This window comes from Caretta caretta, chromosome 10, assembly GCF_965140235.1.
Source record: "Caretta caretta isolate rCarCar2 chromosome 10, rCarCar1.hap1, whole genome shotgun sequence".
In the NCBI taxonomy this organism is placed as follows: Eukaryota; Metazoa; Chordata; order Testudines; family Cheloniidae; genus Caretta; species Caretta caretta.
The window spans coordinates 42,153,541-42,168,541 of NC_134215.1; the positions used below are offsets into that span (position 1 = coordinate 42,153,541).

The window sequence follows — 15,001 nt, forward strand, 5'->3', positions numbered from 1 at the left end:
TAGTCGTGTTTAATCTTGTTCAACACACTGAGGATCAATGGTTTTGGGGAGTATACTGTAAGAAGACCCCTTGTCCAAAAAATTAGGAAGGTGTCTCCTAGGGATTGGGACCCAGTCCCTATCTCAAGCAGAATTTCTTGCACTTCCTGTTGGTAGTGATGGCAAAGTCCACATCTGGATGCCCCCAAGTAAGAAGAATATGTTTGAGAATTTGAGACTCTGAGTCCCACTCGGAATCTAGTGAGTGCCTGTTCAGATTGTCAGACATTGTGTTTTGTATGCCTGGAAGGTAACAGGTTGAGATGAGGGTGTGATTGGCTACATACCAGCTATATTCTGGGCAGATATACCGGCTATATACCGGGCACATTGCTTTACAAAAGTACAAGTCATAGCAGTTGAAGACAACTTCTTTTCAATGCCTGCAGGCTTATTTGAAACCTGGAGATGGCGTTTGTTAGGGTCATAAACCTGTCAACAGGTAGGTAAGCCCTGGCTGTTACAGCATCCAGAGACACCCCTATGAATTGTATCTGCTATACTGAGGTCAGAATGGATTTTTCCAATGTTGAGTTGAAGACCTAACCTGTAGAATAGAGACATGGTTATCCGTACTGCAGAAAGAATTTTGTTGTACAATCAGTACTTAAGAAGCCAATTATCGAGGTAAGGGAAAATGAACACACCTAGCTGTCATAGGTGAGCGGCTACCACTGATATAACTTCTGAGAACACGCTTGGTGCAGAGAAGAGGCTGAATGGAAGCAATCGATACTGGAAGTGATCCTGGCCATTGAAGGGGAGGTTCTACATCGATTGCTGAGCCGCCGTTGACAGACCCAAGAGCAGCAGCCAGGAAGCAGACCTTCACATGGAGATGGCGGAGGCCATGGTGTGAACCACAGAGTCTTCTGTGTCTGAGGCTGCTTGGAGGGCCACTCTCGCTGCAGCCATGTCCTCTTTGAGGATCGCCCACAATTCATTCCTGGACCCTTCAGGCAGCGAGACCTCAAAATTGGCCATAGACTGCCAATATTGTAGTCATAGCAACCAAGGGGGGCTTGGTAGTTGGCCACTCTCAACTGAAGGCAGGAAGACGGATAAATTTTTCGCCCAAACAGATCCAATCTTTTTGAGTCTTTTTGACTATAAAACAAAGAAACCTCTTGTGAGGGGGTGAAATGCAATGTGAAAAAACGTATGCTGAAGATCAAGGGCCACAAACCAATCTCTGGAATCTAATGATGGAATTATAGCTGTGAGAGTCACCATTCTTGGCTGATGACCAAGTTGTGGGACAGGGGTCTGTACCTGCAGGAAGAGTCTCTCGAGGATTCTCAAGAATCTGACAATCATGTCATGAGAAAACACCGTCTAGCCTTGGATCGGTGGTGAAAAGTGGAAATGGCCACAAGATGCACTCTAATAGAAGAGAGTGACAGGCCCTGGTTCCTCAGACGAAGCAGGTAGTCTAAGATAGACTGTATGGAAGTGTGTGAGGGAGAGATGCCACGCTCAGACGCCCAGTGGGAAAACCTCATCCATTTGGCCAGGTAAGTCAGTCTGGTTGAGGGCTTCCTGCTTCCCAGGAGGACCTGTTGGACCTCATCCGAGCAAATCCGCTCCTCCGGGTTCAGCCACGCAGCACCCATGCTGAGAGGAAGAGGGACATGATGCTGGGGTGCAGGAGCCGACCATGGTCCTCTGACAGCAGGTCTGGATGGTTGGGCAGGGGCCAGGGAGGGGCCGCTGCCACATTCATGAGCATGCTGAACCAGTGCTGGCGAGGCCACACCAGGGTGATCATGATAATCTGTGCCTTGTCTCTCTTGATCTTTGCTAGGACCCTGTTGATGAGAGGAATCAGAGGGAATACATACATCAGGTTCCCTGACCACAACAGAAGGAAGGCATCGGAGAGGGAGTCCTTGCCCAGGCCTTACCGTGAACAAGACTGGTGGCATTTCCTGTTTAGCCTGGTGGCAAACATATCTACTTGGGGAGTTCCCCACCTCTGGAATATCATACAGGCTACCTCCAGGTGGAGTGACCACTCGTGGTGAGAGGAGAAGTACTTGCTGAGGTGATCCGTTAGTGTGTTCTTGACGCCAGGGAGATGACAAGCTTCCAGATGGACTTTGTGGCTGATGCAGAAGTCCCAGAGATGGAGTGCCTCTTGGCAGAGAGTCGAAGAATGTGCTCTCCCCCGCTTTGCCTGTTGATGTAGAACATCAAGGCCGTGTTATCCATCAGGACTCTCACCACCTTTCCTGACAGGTGATGTAGGAAGACTCCGTATGCCAAGCGGACCGCCCTGAGTTCTTTGATGTTTATGTGTAACGTCATCTCCTCCAGGGACCACATACCCTGGATGTGGAGGTCGCCGAGGTGTATGCCCCAGCCGAAGTCCGAGGTGTCCGATACCAACTTGATAGAGTGATGGGGGGTGTCGAATGGAACCTCCTCTGGGACCGTGTATGATAGGTCCACCATTGCACTGACGCGAGTACTGCCAGGGGAATGGTAACAACATTGTCCAGGTGATCTCTGGACTGGGAATAGACCATCGCGAGCCATTGCTGTAGGGACCACATCTGGAGTCTGGAATGGCAGACAATGTATGTGCACGCTGCCATGTGACCTGGCTATAGTCAGGGGGAATGCGGAGACTTCCGCGATGCGATCTGTCAACGTCTGGCGGCAGGAACACTCTGGCGCAGGTTGAGTCGAGCACCACTCCAATTAACTCTATCCTTTGCACTGGAACTAACATAGACTTTTTGTCATTCACCAGTAGGCCCAGGGAATGACACATGTGGCTTGCAGCACCGCAACATTCTCCTGGACCTGAGAGCTGGAGTTGCCCTTGACTAGCCAGGTGTCAAGGTACGGGTAGATCTGGATACCCTGATGCTTGAGGTAAGCAGACATCCACCGACAGCACTTGGTAAACACTCTGGGTGCTGTCGCTGAATAGGAGGACCGCAAACTGGTAGTTGGAGAACAGTGGGACAGACGGATCCGGGGTATACTTTTCTTATGGGGGGGCTCCTGGCGGGGTTGGCTCTGAGATTGCTGCAGTTTGAACTACTTATAGGCTGGATCGGGAACGTACTGCCCCAGAGTTTTCAGGATAGTGCGGGAGTCCTTAAGGCCACGCAGTTTACTGTCTATCTGCTCTGCAAACAGGCCCTGGCCATCGAAGGGGAGGTTCTGCATCGATTGCTGAGCCTCCGTTGACAGACCCAAGAGGAGCAGCCAGGAAGACCTTCACATGGAGATGGCAGAGGCCATGGCGCGAGCCACAGAGTCTGCTGCATCTGAGGCTGCTTGGAGGGCCATTCTCACTGCAGCCATGTCCTCTTTGAGGATCGCCCACAATTCCTTCCTGGACCCTTCGGGCAGTGAGACCTCAAAATTGGCCATAGACTGCCACATATTGTAGTCATAGCAGCCAAGGGTGGCTTGGTAGTTGGCCATTCTCAACTGAAGGTTGGAAGACGGATAAATTTTTCAACCAAACAGATCCAGTCTTTTTGAGTCTTTATTCTTGGGCATAGCCCCGGGTCTCCCTCTGGTTAACGACCTCAACTATGAGGGAGGAAAGATAGGCAGTATGGCAAGATACCCACCCTGGCTTAACCAGGAGATCTTCAATGATCTAAAACTGAAAAAAGAGTCCTACAAAAACTGGAAACTCGGTCAAATTACAAAGGATGAATATAAACAAATAACACAAGTATGTAGGGATAAAATTAGGAAAGCCAAGGCACAAAACGAGATCAAACTAGCTAGGGACATTAAAGGACACACGAAAACATTCTACAAATACATTACAAGCAAGAGGAAGACTAAGGACAGAGTAGGCCCGTTGGGGTGGGGTGGGGGGGAGAAGGGAGGGAGAAGAGGAAGCCAATAACAGAAAATGTGGAAATGGCAGAGGTGCTTAATGATTTATTTGTTTCAGTTTTCACCAATAAGGTTGGTGGCAATTGGACGTCTAACATAGTGAATGCCAGCGAAAGTGAGGTAGGATCAGAGTCTAAAATAGGGAAAGAACAAGTCAAAAATTACTTAGACAAGTTAGAGGTCTTCAGATCACCAGGGCCTGCAGAAATGCATCCTAGAATACTCAAGGAGCTGACTGAGGAGATATCTGAGCGATTAGCAATTATCTTTGAAAAGTTATGGAAGACAGGAGACATTGCAGAAGACTGGAAAAGGGCAAATATAGTGCCCATCGATAAAAAGGGAAATAAGGACAACCTGTGGAATTACAGACCAGTCAGCTTAACTTCTGTACCCAGAAAGGTAATGGAGCAACTAATTAAGAAATCAATTTGCAAACACCTAGAAGATAATACGGAGATAAATAACAGTCAGCATGGATTTGTCAAGAACAAATAGTGTCAAACCAACCTGATAGCTTTCTTTGACAGGGCAACAAGCCTTGTAGATGGGGGGAAGTGATAGATATGGTATATCTTGACTTTAGTAAGGCTTTTGATACTGTCTCGCATGACCTTCTCATAAACAAAATAGGGAAATACAACCTAGATGGAGCTACTATAAGGTGGGTGCATAACTGGTTGGAAAATCGTTCCCAGAATGTAGTTATCAGTGGTTCATAGTCATGCTGGAAGGGCATAATGAGTGAGGTCCCGCAGGGATTGGTTCTGGGTCTGGTACTGTTCAATATCTTCATCAATGATTTAGATAATGGCACAGAAAGCACACTTATAAAGTTTGCGGACGATACCAGGCTGGGAGGGGTTGCAAGTGCTTTGGAGGATAGGATTAAAATTCAAAATAATCTGGACAAACTGGAGAAATGGTCTGAAGTATACAGGATGAAATTCAATAAGTACAAATGCAAAGTACTCCATTTAGGAAGGACAATCAATTGCACACATACAAAACTGGAAATGACTGCCTAGGAAGGAATACTGCTGAAAGGGATCAGGGGGTCATAGTGTACCAAAAGCTAAATATGAGTCACCAGTGTAACACTGTTGCAAAAAAAGCGAACGTCATTCTGGGATGTATTAGCAAGAGTGTTGTAAGCAAGACAAGAGAAGTAATTCTGGGTCTCTACACCACGCTGATTAGGCCTCAACTGGAGTATTGTGTCCAGTTCTGGGTTCCACATTTCAGGAAAGATGTGGACAAATTGGAGAAAGTCCAGAGAAGAGCAACAAAAATGATTAAAGGTCTGGAAAACATGACCTATGAGGGAGAATTGAAAAAATTGAGTTTGTTTAATCTGGAGAAGAGAAGACAGAGGGGACATGATAACAGTTTTCAAGTAATAAAAGGTTGTTACAAGGAGGAGGAAGAAAAGTTGTTCTTCTTAACTTCTGAGGATAGGACAAGAAGCAATGGGCTTAAATTGCAGCAAGGGCGGTTTAGGTTGGACATTAGGAAAAACTTCCTGTCAGATTGGTTAAGCACTGGAATAAATTGCCCAGGGAGGTTGTGGAATCTCCTTCATTGGTGATTTTTAAGAGCAGGTTGGACAAATACCTGTCAGGGATGGTCTAGATAATACTTAGTCCTGCCCTTGAGTGCAGGGGACTGGACTAGATGACCTCTCGAGCTCCCTTCCAGTTCTATGATTCTATGAGTTTGGTGCAGGGTGAGTATAGAGATACTCATGGCCTTTAGTCTTTCCCTGTGGGGTCTCCACCTCCGGAGGAGGGCGGGATGCTGCGGCCGATGGCCTGAGGCTCCCACCGCTGACCAGGCGGCCTGGGAAGGCTGGGTGAACCCCCATGGATTCCATGGGTACCATGCTGCTGGCCATTGGCCTGGAGGCACGGGGTCGGTTACAGTGCCAATGGGGTTGACGGTACCACTGGTGCCGGAGCCTGTCCTGCTACCAGGGACTCCTGACCAGCACCGAAAATGTAAAGCAGAACGGACACTGCCGAGTGACCATGACCGCCTTGCCCGGTGGCCCTCCTCCCTGTGGTGCCAGCCGCTGTATCTTGACACACCAACCTATCTGATCATAGAATCATAGAATATCAGGGTTGGAAGGGACCCCAGAAGGTCATCTAGTCCAACCCCCTGCTCGAAGCAGGACCAATTCCCAGTTAAATCATCCCAGCCAGGGCTTTGTCAAGCCTGACCTTAAAAACCTCTAAGGAAGGAGATTCTACCATCTCCCTAGGTAACGCATTCCAGTGTTTCACCACCCTCTTAGTGAAAAAGTTTTTCCTAATATCCAATCTAAACCTCCCCCACTGCAACTTGATCGGGACCAGTTCCTCCCGTGGAACCCCGTGGATCTTTGGTGTTCGGCAGATCTGCATCAGTAGAATGGTGATCTACACCTCATGCTGCTTGACCTGTACTGGGATCTAGAGCGGAACCAGGAGTCAGAGCGGGTCAGCTGTCGGTAGAATCTCCCTGATCGAGGGGATTCGCGTCTCGGCGACAGGTGCCAGCGATCGATCGCAGGAATGGTGCTGAGGCATTGGAGACCCGATAGGTCGGTCTCGAGACTCATGCCAGGGGGCGTGTGCCTCTGCAGGTCTGCACCAGGTTACTGGTGAGCCGTGCCTCGAATCTCGCTGTCAGTGCCCAGGGTCCGGAGACTGGAGAGGCATGATGGCTCCGTGCAGGCGAGTGCTGGCAGGATGTCCCCCGCGATGGGGAGCAGTGCTGCTGAGGTGGGTTTACCCCTGGCCTTGGGTACCACCGGTGTAGGCGGCACTGGTAGAGTCAGGATCTCCTGCGCTGCCTGCAGAGCCTTGGGCATTGATGAGACTTCGAGTTGACGGAGGCTCTCATCACTGTCCAGTGTGGCAGGCATAGTACGGGAAGGGCTCGACTGCTCGACATGAGCTGGGGCCCCACTCCCTGACGGAGGTGTTGAGCTGCCCACCATGGGTCTTGGCTCTCCTCCGGCTCTCTCCTTTCCCTTATGGGAAGGGGGAGATCTTCCCTTTGTGGATCTCTTGGGCTTCTTGGCCATGGCTGGGGAGGGGGATTGATGCTGGCTCATGGATGGCACCAGCGGGGCGCTCCATACCGATGCTGCAGTGCTTGGGGCTGAGTCGGACTTCTGCTCCGTTGCCGGGGTCAGCACTGACTCCATCAGGAGTGCCCTGAGATGGATCTCTCTCTCCTTTTTCGTTTTGGGTTTGAACGACTTACAGATGTGACACTTGTCGCTTATGTGTCCTTCTCCCACACACCTTAAATAACTAATGTGCGGGTCACTGATGGGCACAGGCCGCTTACAACGATTGCATGGTTTAAAGCCTGGGGACTGGGGCATGCCCGTCCATAGACTGAGTCCCGTCGAGGACCAACTAACTAGAACTAATACTAAGGGTAAATACTAAACTATATACAACTATTTTACAAAGAAACTGTCATGAGACATACTGAACTAAGTGAAAACTAGTCGAAGCAGCAGAAGTTCCAGCACTGTAACTGGCGGCAAGAAGGAACTGAGGGTGGGGGGAGCCGGCAGAGCCCCTTATACTGCGCCATGCAGGCACCACTCCAGAGGGCGCCAGAGCTGGTCCCCTACGCATACTGCTAAGGGATATGGAGGTTGACAGGGCACTAAACGTGCTTGAAGTGTACAGTGTACAGAAGGATTCTTAAAGCCTGGATCAGAGGCAGGTCTCAGGGCTTGCTCCATCATGAGCAACCTGAACTTAATTTGCCTGTTTTTCCTAAATCTGCTTGTAAAAGACATGCAGATATTACACTTGGCTGGTATGTGGGAGTCTCCCACACAATGGAGGTATCAAGAATGGCCATCACTAACTGGGATGGATCCCTGGCAGGAAAGATGGTGCTTGATGCCTGGAGATCCTGGCATACGCTAGCAACAATGACCCCCCTGAAGATAGCCCCTCAGCAACAGAGGTGGTGGTGGTGGGTGGGGGTTGATAGAAAAATCCTCCAATAAAAATAGAATTCAAAACAAGCAAACTAGATAAACTATTAAACTAAACTGAACTATCATACAAACTAAACTAAAAGGGCTCAGCTACAGGCTGTGCTAGAGTGGGCATGCAAGATGCTCTGTTTCAGGGTGAAGAGCAGCTGATATGGTGGTTAGCCCATACAGCTCTATATATCCTCTGTCAGGGCATGAGGATGTCTGGAGCACATGTGCGCGCCAAATGGTCACTGCCACTGAAAATCTCTGATTAAAGGTGCATGATGTGCATGAGGACCTGAAGTGGAGCACCCACAGGCACGCTACTTGAAGAAAAATGCACATTGTGCTGACTTGTGCCTGATAACGGCATATAGTGGTTTTGCGATAAAGACAAATGCTTGTGGAATCCAGCATAAAACAAACTTATATGCACTTATGACCTGAGCCAAGATCTCAGTAATTCTCCGGAGACTGAAGACCAGTAGAATTAATGCATTGTGGCAAAGTTTCCTCTGCTCTCAGAGAGATTGTTTGAAACTGCAAGTATTGTTTGAGAAAAGAACTGTTCTTACAATATTCTGGAGTAATGGGAAAAATAGCATGGCCCCACTGCATGGTGCTACAGCAGTAGCAAAACTTCCAGTTAGTGAGCTTTCCTCAATCATCAGTAACTGGTAGTGAAGAAAATACACAGATAGCAAAGGTAACCAACCAGGCACCCACAAATTACCCTCTTATTTGAAATTTGATTTTTTCCCCCAAATGGGATGTCTGGCAGCTGATGCACATTAAGTCTACACACTGAAAGACAGAAAGAAGTAGGACGCATCCAAAATGAGAGTCTGCTTGACCAGGCCCACTGAACCTCAGCTTCTATCAGTGAGCATTCTAGGCAGCATTCCCTGCACCTTGAGATTAGAATAATATAATTTTTTTGGAAGAAAAGTACTATCAGAATGAGTACTGGGAAGCCTACAGGATTATTCTATATAGTTATTCTTTCTAAAATATGTGCAAATGCTTTTTTGAGCTATTTCTTCCTTGTTCAGAAAGGGCCATCCAGATCTCTCTGTCAATAAAATAAAGGTGTAAGAGGACTTTAGTGCCCCTTCCTGATATTATCCCCATTGCAACCTGGGATGGAATTATTTGGAGGTGGGGGGTGTTGAGAATATATTCACAATGTCTTGTTTTGTTGTTCCCAATTATAACAAAACATTCCTTCTGGAAGAGACAATTGTTAAGAAAGGCTGTTAACTTACGCTGAGGGGGCTGAGAATCAAATGGCATCATCATTTTTGGCCTCATCCCTCTTCTTCCTGCCAATGTGGACATGCTGTCCTCTGACTCATGCCCTGAGAAAGAATACTGAAGGTTACTTACTACAGCACTGATTCCTTCATGACAATACACAACCAGGTGATTTGGCTACAAACATATTTTAATTCTGTGTGCATAGTTTGGCTGTCCTCTTCATAATAGTTCTGCAGCTGATGACTGGCAAGCATCCAAGAACAGACTAGATTTAGTTCTTCCACCCCCTCCGCTGGAAAACCAGCAGGGGCAGTTGGGTTACAAGCACTATTGTGCATGGGAGAAACAGTCCAGACTTCCATGAAACTAATATCCTATAAGAAAAGCAATTTCTGGAGAGAAATGGTAGTATGAATTAAGCTCAGTCATGTAGAGATGGCACTAATCATCATTTCCCTCAACAGACTAGTATGAGATACTTGTTATACTACCTTGCACACAAGATTACTAACTTGTTATAACTAGGTACCATTATTATGATATACCAAAGAATAACTCAAAAATGTATTCTTCTGCACTCTATTGTCCCACTGATACATATGTAAACCATGAAGATGAATCCCCTACACTGGAATGGAACAGAGCCCTGTAACCTAGTCACTAAACCGAAACTAATAAATAGAAAAATAAGAAAAATAACAATTTAATAAAAACTTTATTATAATCTAAATAACATTTTAAGAAATGCTTTTGCTAGATACAGTGGTTATACTGAATCTAATTTTACACAGTTAAATACCATAATCCAACTACAGCTTGTTGTTAGCCAAGCTTACCCCTGTATGAGTTGCGCCTTTGATGGATATTGCTATCCATGGAATTGTCAACTGGTGTGATGTCCTGGGAGTTGCGAGGGATTGGGGTGTCTGTCATGATTGGGTTAGGGTCTGGAGATTTATCAATGGGTTTCAGCTCCAGTCTCTCATGATGGATCCAAAGGTCAGGGGGTTTGACATCCCTGGAATTTCCTTTGTATTTATGGGACCCATTGACTGATTTGCAGGCAGCTCGTTTCCTTGCAAAACAAGAAAATAAATAAAACATTCTTAGACAAATATTTTGTTACTCTCAGAGACAGGTGAGTTTTCATCTGAATTTTTTTCAGATCTACTATTCAGCTGTGTGGCAGCTATCTACATGTTCCACACCTAAAGGGATAGGCTGGTGTACTATGCAGCCACAGATTTTTTCCTCAAAATCTGCCATGTGCTGCAGAACCTAAGCTTTCATAAACAAATATTAAGTTCCCAGTCCTTGTGGTGGTGAAGACAAATGTGAAGTGTATGGAAACCAATGCTCTGTTGTTGTCCTAAGTGTGCAAACAACCTTAAATAACAGCCACAAGTGGGGTGTGAAATGACACAATTACCTCAAAATGGTGATAACTCTGAAGCTTAATGTTGATAATATAAATGTTAATGATTTTACTACTGATCAGGTTAGCAGATACATTCAGCTAATGTGCTTACTCGCTCTTGTTGGAGTAACAGTGCCAGGTTCTGGAGTGTGAGGCAATTTTTGTGTGATGTCAAGGGTTTTAATAGGTGGAAAATGAGGCGTTCAAACACCCCTTTCCACCTTGGACCCTGGGAGCAAAAGAGGAAATGGAAAAGCTCCATTTGTCAGGGGGCCAAGGTAGCCTGAAGAGTGCAGCAGGAGGGAGGGTATTTCACTCCCTGAAACTCCTCTGCAGGTTCTGGGTGAGTGGAATGTAAAAGTTAGGAGGCCTTATATCAGTCCTAAACTGCTGAAGAAGTAAGCTGGCAGGAGTGGGCACACAATAGAGTGGAAGAGGGTGAGAGGAGAAAGGACGTGAGCAAGTTTGAGGTGTTGTTCTTGGGGCCTGCTGCTTCTCTTGCTGACAGGACCTTATAAGCTGGGAAGAAGTTAAACCTTTATAATTTTTAGAAACATAATGTGGGACATGCTATTTAAGGGATTGCTCTACCAGAAAAATCAAATTGATAATGTCCCTTTAATTTAATAAAAGTATCCATCTTGAGATTCACCAAATATACAGAATTTTCAGTCTGCTGCACTAGAGTGCCACGGATCACACAAAGGATTCCTGAATGGTATCTATCAGGATATTTCAAACCTAAGTTCTTTTGGTATGACAATCCTAGAATCATAGAAGATTAGGGTTGGAAGAGACCTCAGGAGGTTATCTAGTCCAACCCCCTGCTCAAAGCAGGACCAACTCCAACTAAATCATCCCAGCCAGGGCTTTGTTAAGCCGGGCCTTAAAAACCTCTAAGGATAGAGATTCCACCACCTCCCTAGGTAACCCATTCCAGTGCTTCACTACTCTCCTAGTTTTTTCTAATATCCAACCTAGACCTCCCCCACTGCAACTTGAGACCATTGCTTCTTGTTCTGTCATCTGCCACCACTGAGAACAACCTAGCTCCATCCTCTTTGGAATCCCTCTTCAGGTAGCTGAAGGCTGCTATCAAATCCCCCCTCACTCTTCTCTTCTGCAGCGTAACTAACCCCAGTTCCCTCAGCCTCTCCTCATAAGTCATGTGCCCCAGCCCCCTAATCATTTTTGTTGCCCTCTGCTGGACTCTCTCCAACTTGTCCACATCCTTTCTGTAGTGGGGGGCCCAAAACTGGACACAGTACTCCAGGTGTGGCCTCACCAGTGCCAAATAGAGGGAAATAATCACTTCCCTTGACCTTGGCAATGCTCCTACTAATACAGCCCAATATGCCATTAGCCTTCTTGGCAACAAGGGCACACTGCTGACTCATATCCAGCTTCTTGTCCACTGTAATCCTCAGGTCCTTTTCTGCAGAAAGGACAAGACTAATAATAGAACCAAGCAACTTTTGCATCTAAATCTTTCATACAAAGACTCAGAGATGAATTACACTAAATGACAGGTTTCAGAGTAGCAGCTGTGTCCCCAGCCAGACACCTGGGAAAGAATTCTCTATAGTAACTCAGAGCCCCCCCTCTCTGGTGTCCCATCTCTAACAACTGGGGATATTTGCTAATAGCAGTTGTGGATGGGTCCTATGCCATCGTTGGCAGTCTCATCATCCCATACCCTCCATAAACTTATCAAGCTCAGTCTTTGCCCCTCCCTACTCTCCTCAGGAGGCTGTTCCAGAACTTCACTCCTCTGATGGTTAGACCCTTCATCTAATTTCAAGCCTAAACTTATTGATGGCCAGTTTAACACCTCTTCCTCCCTGATGTTTATCCCTCTGATGTATTTATAGACAGCAATCATATCTCCCCTCATCCTTTGTTTTCTTAGGCTAAACAAGCCAAGTTCTGTAAGTCTCCTCTCGTAACATAGGTTTTCAATTCCTCTGATCATCCTAGTAGCCCTTCTCTGCATCTATTACAGTCTGAATTAATCTTTCTTAAACATGGGACAGAATTGCCCACAATACTTCAGATGTGGTCTCTCCAGTGCCTTGTATAATAGTAATAACACTTCCCTATCTCTACTGGAAATACCTCACCTGATGCATCCTAAGATTGAATTAGCCATTTTCACGGCCATTCCACATTAGTGGCTCATAGTCATACTGTGATAGACCAACATACCTAGGTCTTTCTCCTTCTCTGTCACTTCCAACTGATACATCCCCAGTTTATAGCAAAAATTCTTGATATTAGTCCCTAAGTGCATGACCTTGCACTTTGCCCTATTAAATTTCATCCCATTTTTATTAGTCCAGTTTTCAAGGTTGTCCAAATCTTCTTTTATGATATTCTGGTCTTCCTCCATACTGGAAATATCTCCCAGCTCTGTCATCTGCAAATTTTATTAGCACACTTCCACTTTTTGTCACGTCATTAATGAACATGTTAAATAAGATCAGTCCCAAGACCAATCTATTTAGTTTAAAGTGAATTAATTCAAGATCACTTGAACCAAGATTGTCCTCTACAATGAGTTCTTCTTTAAGGGCCTTGTTACTTACCAGTACTAAATCTAAAATGGCATCACCTTTTGTTGGAGTAAGATATTTAACTCTTTCATCAGTGAAGCCAAGGAAACAGCCATCCTTAAACAGCTAGTGTTAGTGGCGCAGACCTATATAATAATTAACTGACTTAAATTCAACCCACATAAGACACGATTGATATTGATAGGTAAGGACAAAGAAAATGCATGAATGGCTGAGGGTTGTGCCAACGCTTTCAGATGGAATATTTTTTAAGCCTTTGCCAGTACTAACTGCAATTGTGAGGTCATAATGGAGACATCACTACTCTTGCAGTCATAGATGCAGCTATTAAGTAACTGAATAAATGGAGAAAACCAGAACGGAGTAAAGCACATCTTACTTTTTCTGGTGAGAGGTGGTGCGACGAGTGCAGAAGACAGCAACAATCACCACTATCACAATGGTGATCACTCCAACAGATACTATTATGACTAGAAGCATGTTGCTATCCAGGGGGGATGTGGGGCTTCCATGAGGACTGTTACTGCCTGTAGGGGAGGCGGGGGAAGAGGGGGGAAGAGGAAAGCACTTGTTATACAAAACCTTTACTTGAGAAAAAGCTCCCCACTACAGGATGAAAAAAGGAATCAACAGTGATGGGGAGCCTGAAGAAAGTACACAGTGTCAGACAGAAACTAATCTTGGCTCAGCTGGTGCATTTCACATTAAGTACTCTCTCTCTTATCTTTTGTTATTTAAACATTTGCACATCACCACCTGATTATGGCCCTGTACAATTATCCTTTTCTCCTATATAACATTTTGATGATCTATTTCCAAATGATAGCCCATTAAAAATTACGTAATGATACCTACAGTTGCTGTGAAAACCATTAAGGTGTGGTGAGACAATCAACTATATCACAACAAAGAGGTTCAATATGTCAGAGGCTGGCATAGTTAACCTGCAAAGCAACAATGAGTCTTCACACTGAAGTGTATCTGCATGAGCACTTCTGATTAAAAAAAAAGAATACTGATATAAAAATCAATTGGTTAAGTCCTATTTGTACTGAAAACATTGAAACAGGATACTATGCCAAAAGAGAGGCACAGGGTGTGCTTATATATGACGACACCTGATCAACTGCTCCCCATAGCAATCTCTAAAGAGTCTCCAAGGGAACAACAAACATGCTCATTACATGTCACTGGACCAACTAATGTAAGAATTCTTATCACCTGACGGTATCTCCCTCTGAGGCCACACAAGTTCACCCACTCTGCTACTGTTGTTGAGGATGCATGGGTGGGTCCCTTCAGATATTAGGGCAAGAGGACAGAAGCCCACTGGAACACACACTCCAATACCCTAATAGTCTGGGGCTGTAAAAGTGCCACCTGCAGGGGCCTTCCCATTACCTATTCAAGCCTCAGTTTCCTCATCTGTAAAATGGGGATAATGATACTGACCTTCCTTTGTAAAGAGCTTTGAGATGCACTGGTGACAAGTACTATAAAGAGCTACAGATTATTATTATTACTTAACTCCCTATTCAGTTACCCCCTTCTTGCACCATGTGTCTCCAATGTTCAGATAGTCTTCTGTCATATGAATAAACTCATTCTCCCTTCCTTCCCCTGGAACTTTGGAAGTATTGGAATCTGGAGTTTGTGGCCCAGGTTACCCCTGTTTCTGTAGTGGGTCTGACCTGGATCCTTAAACTTGGGCAAAAGTTTACTTCTGGATGTGAATTTTGTGGCATCGCTAATTAAAACAAAATAAAAATAACAATCAAGCACACAAATTACATATTTGTTCAAAGAAATGGTAGTTTCCTGGGCATGGCTCAGAAATGTAGGTTTCAAAGT

General features: G+C 45.6%; 1 protein-coding gene across 12 annotated transcripts in view; it reads right to left on the minus strand.

Annotated features, from left to right (window-relative positions):
* The window catches only part of NEO1 (neogenin 1), a 517,036-nt gene that overhangs the window by 21,608 nt on the left and 480,427 nt on the right, over positions 1-15,001 (minus strand). For all 12 annotated transcript variants that reach the window (XM_048866141.2, XM_048866140.2, XM_048866143.2 and 9 more), the window contains 3 exons: positions 13,530-13,677; positions 9,997-10,235; positions 9,169-9,261 (listed from right to left, as the gene is read on the minus strand). In XM_048866141.2, the coding sequence (XP_048722098.1) occupies positions 9,169-9,261; positions 9,997-10,235; positions 13,530-13,677 (480 nt within the window). The remainder of the gene's footprint in view (positions 1-9,168; positions 9,262-9,996; positions 10,236-13,529; positions 13,678-15,001) is intronic.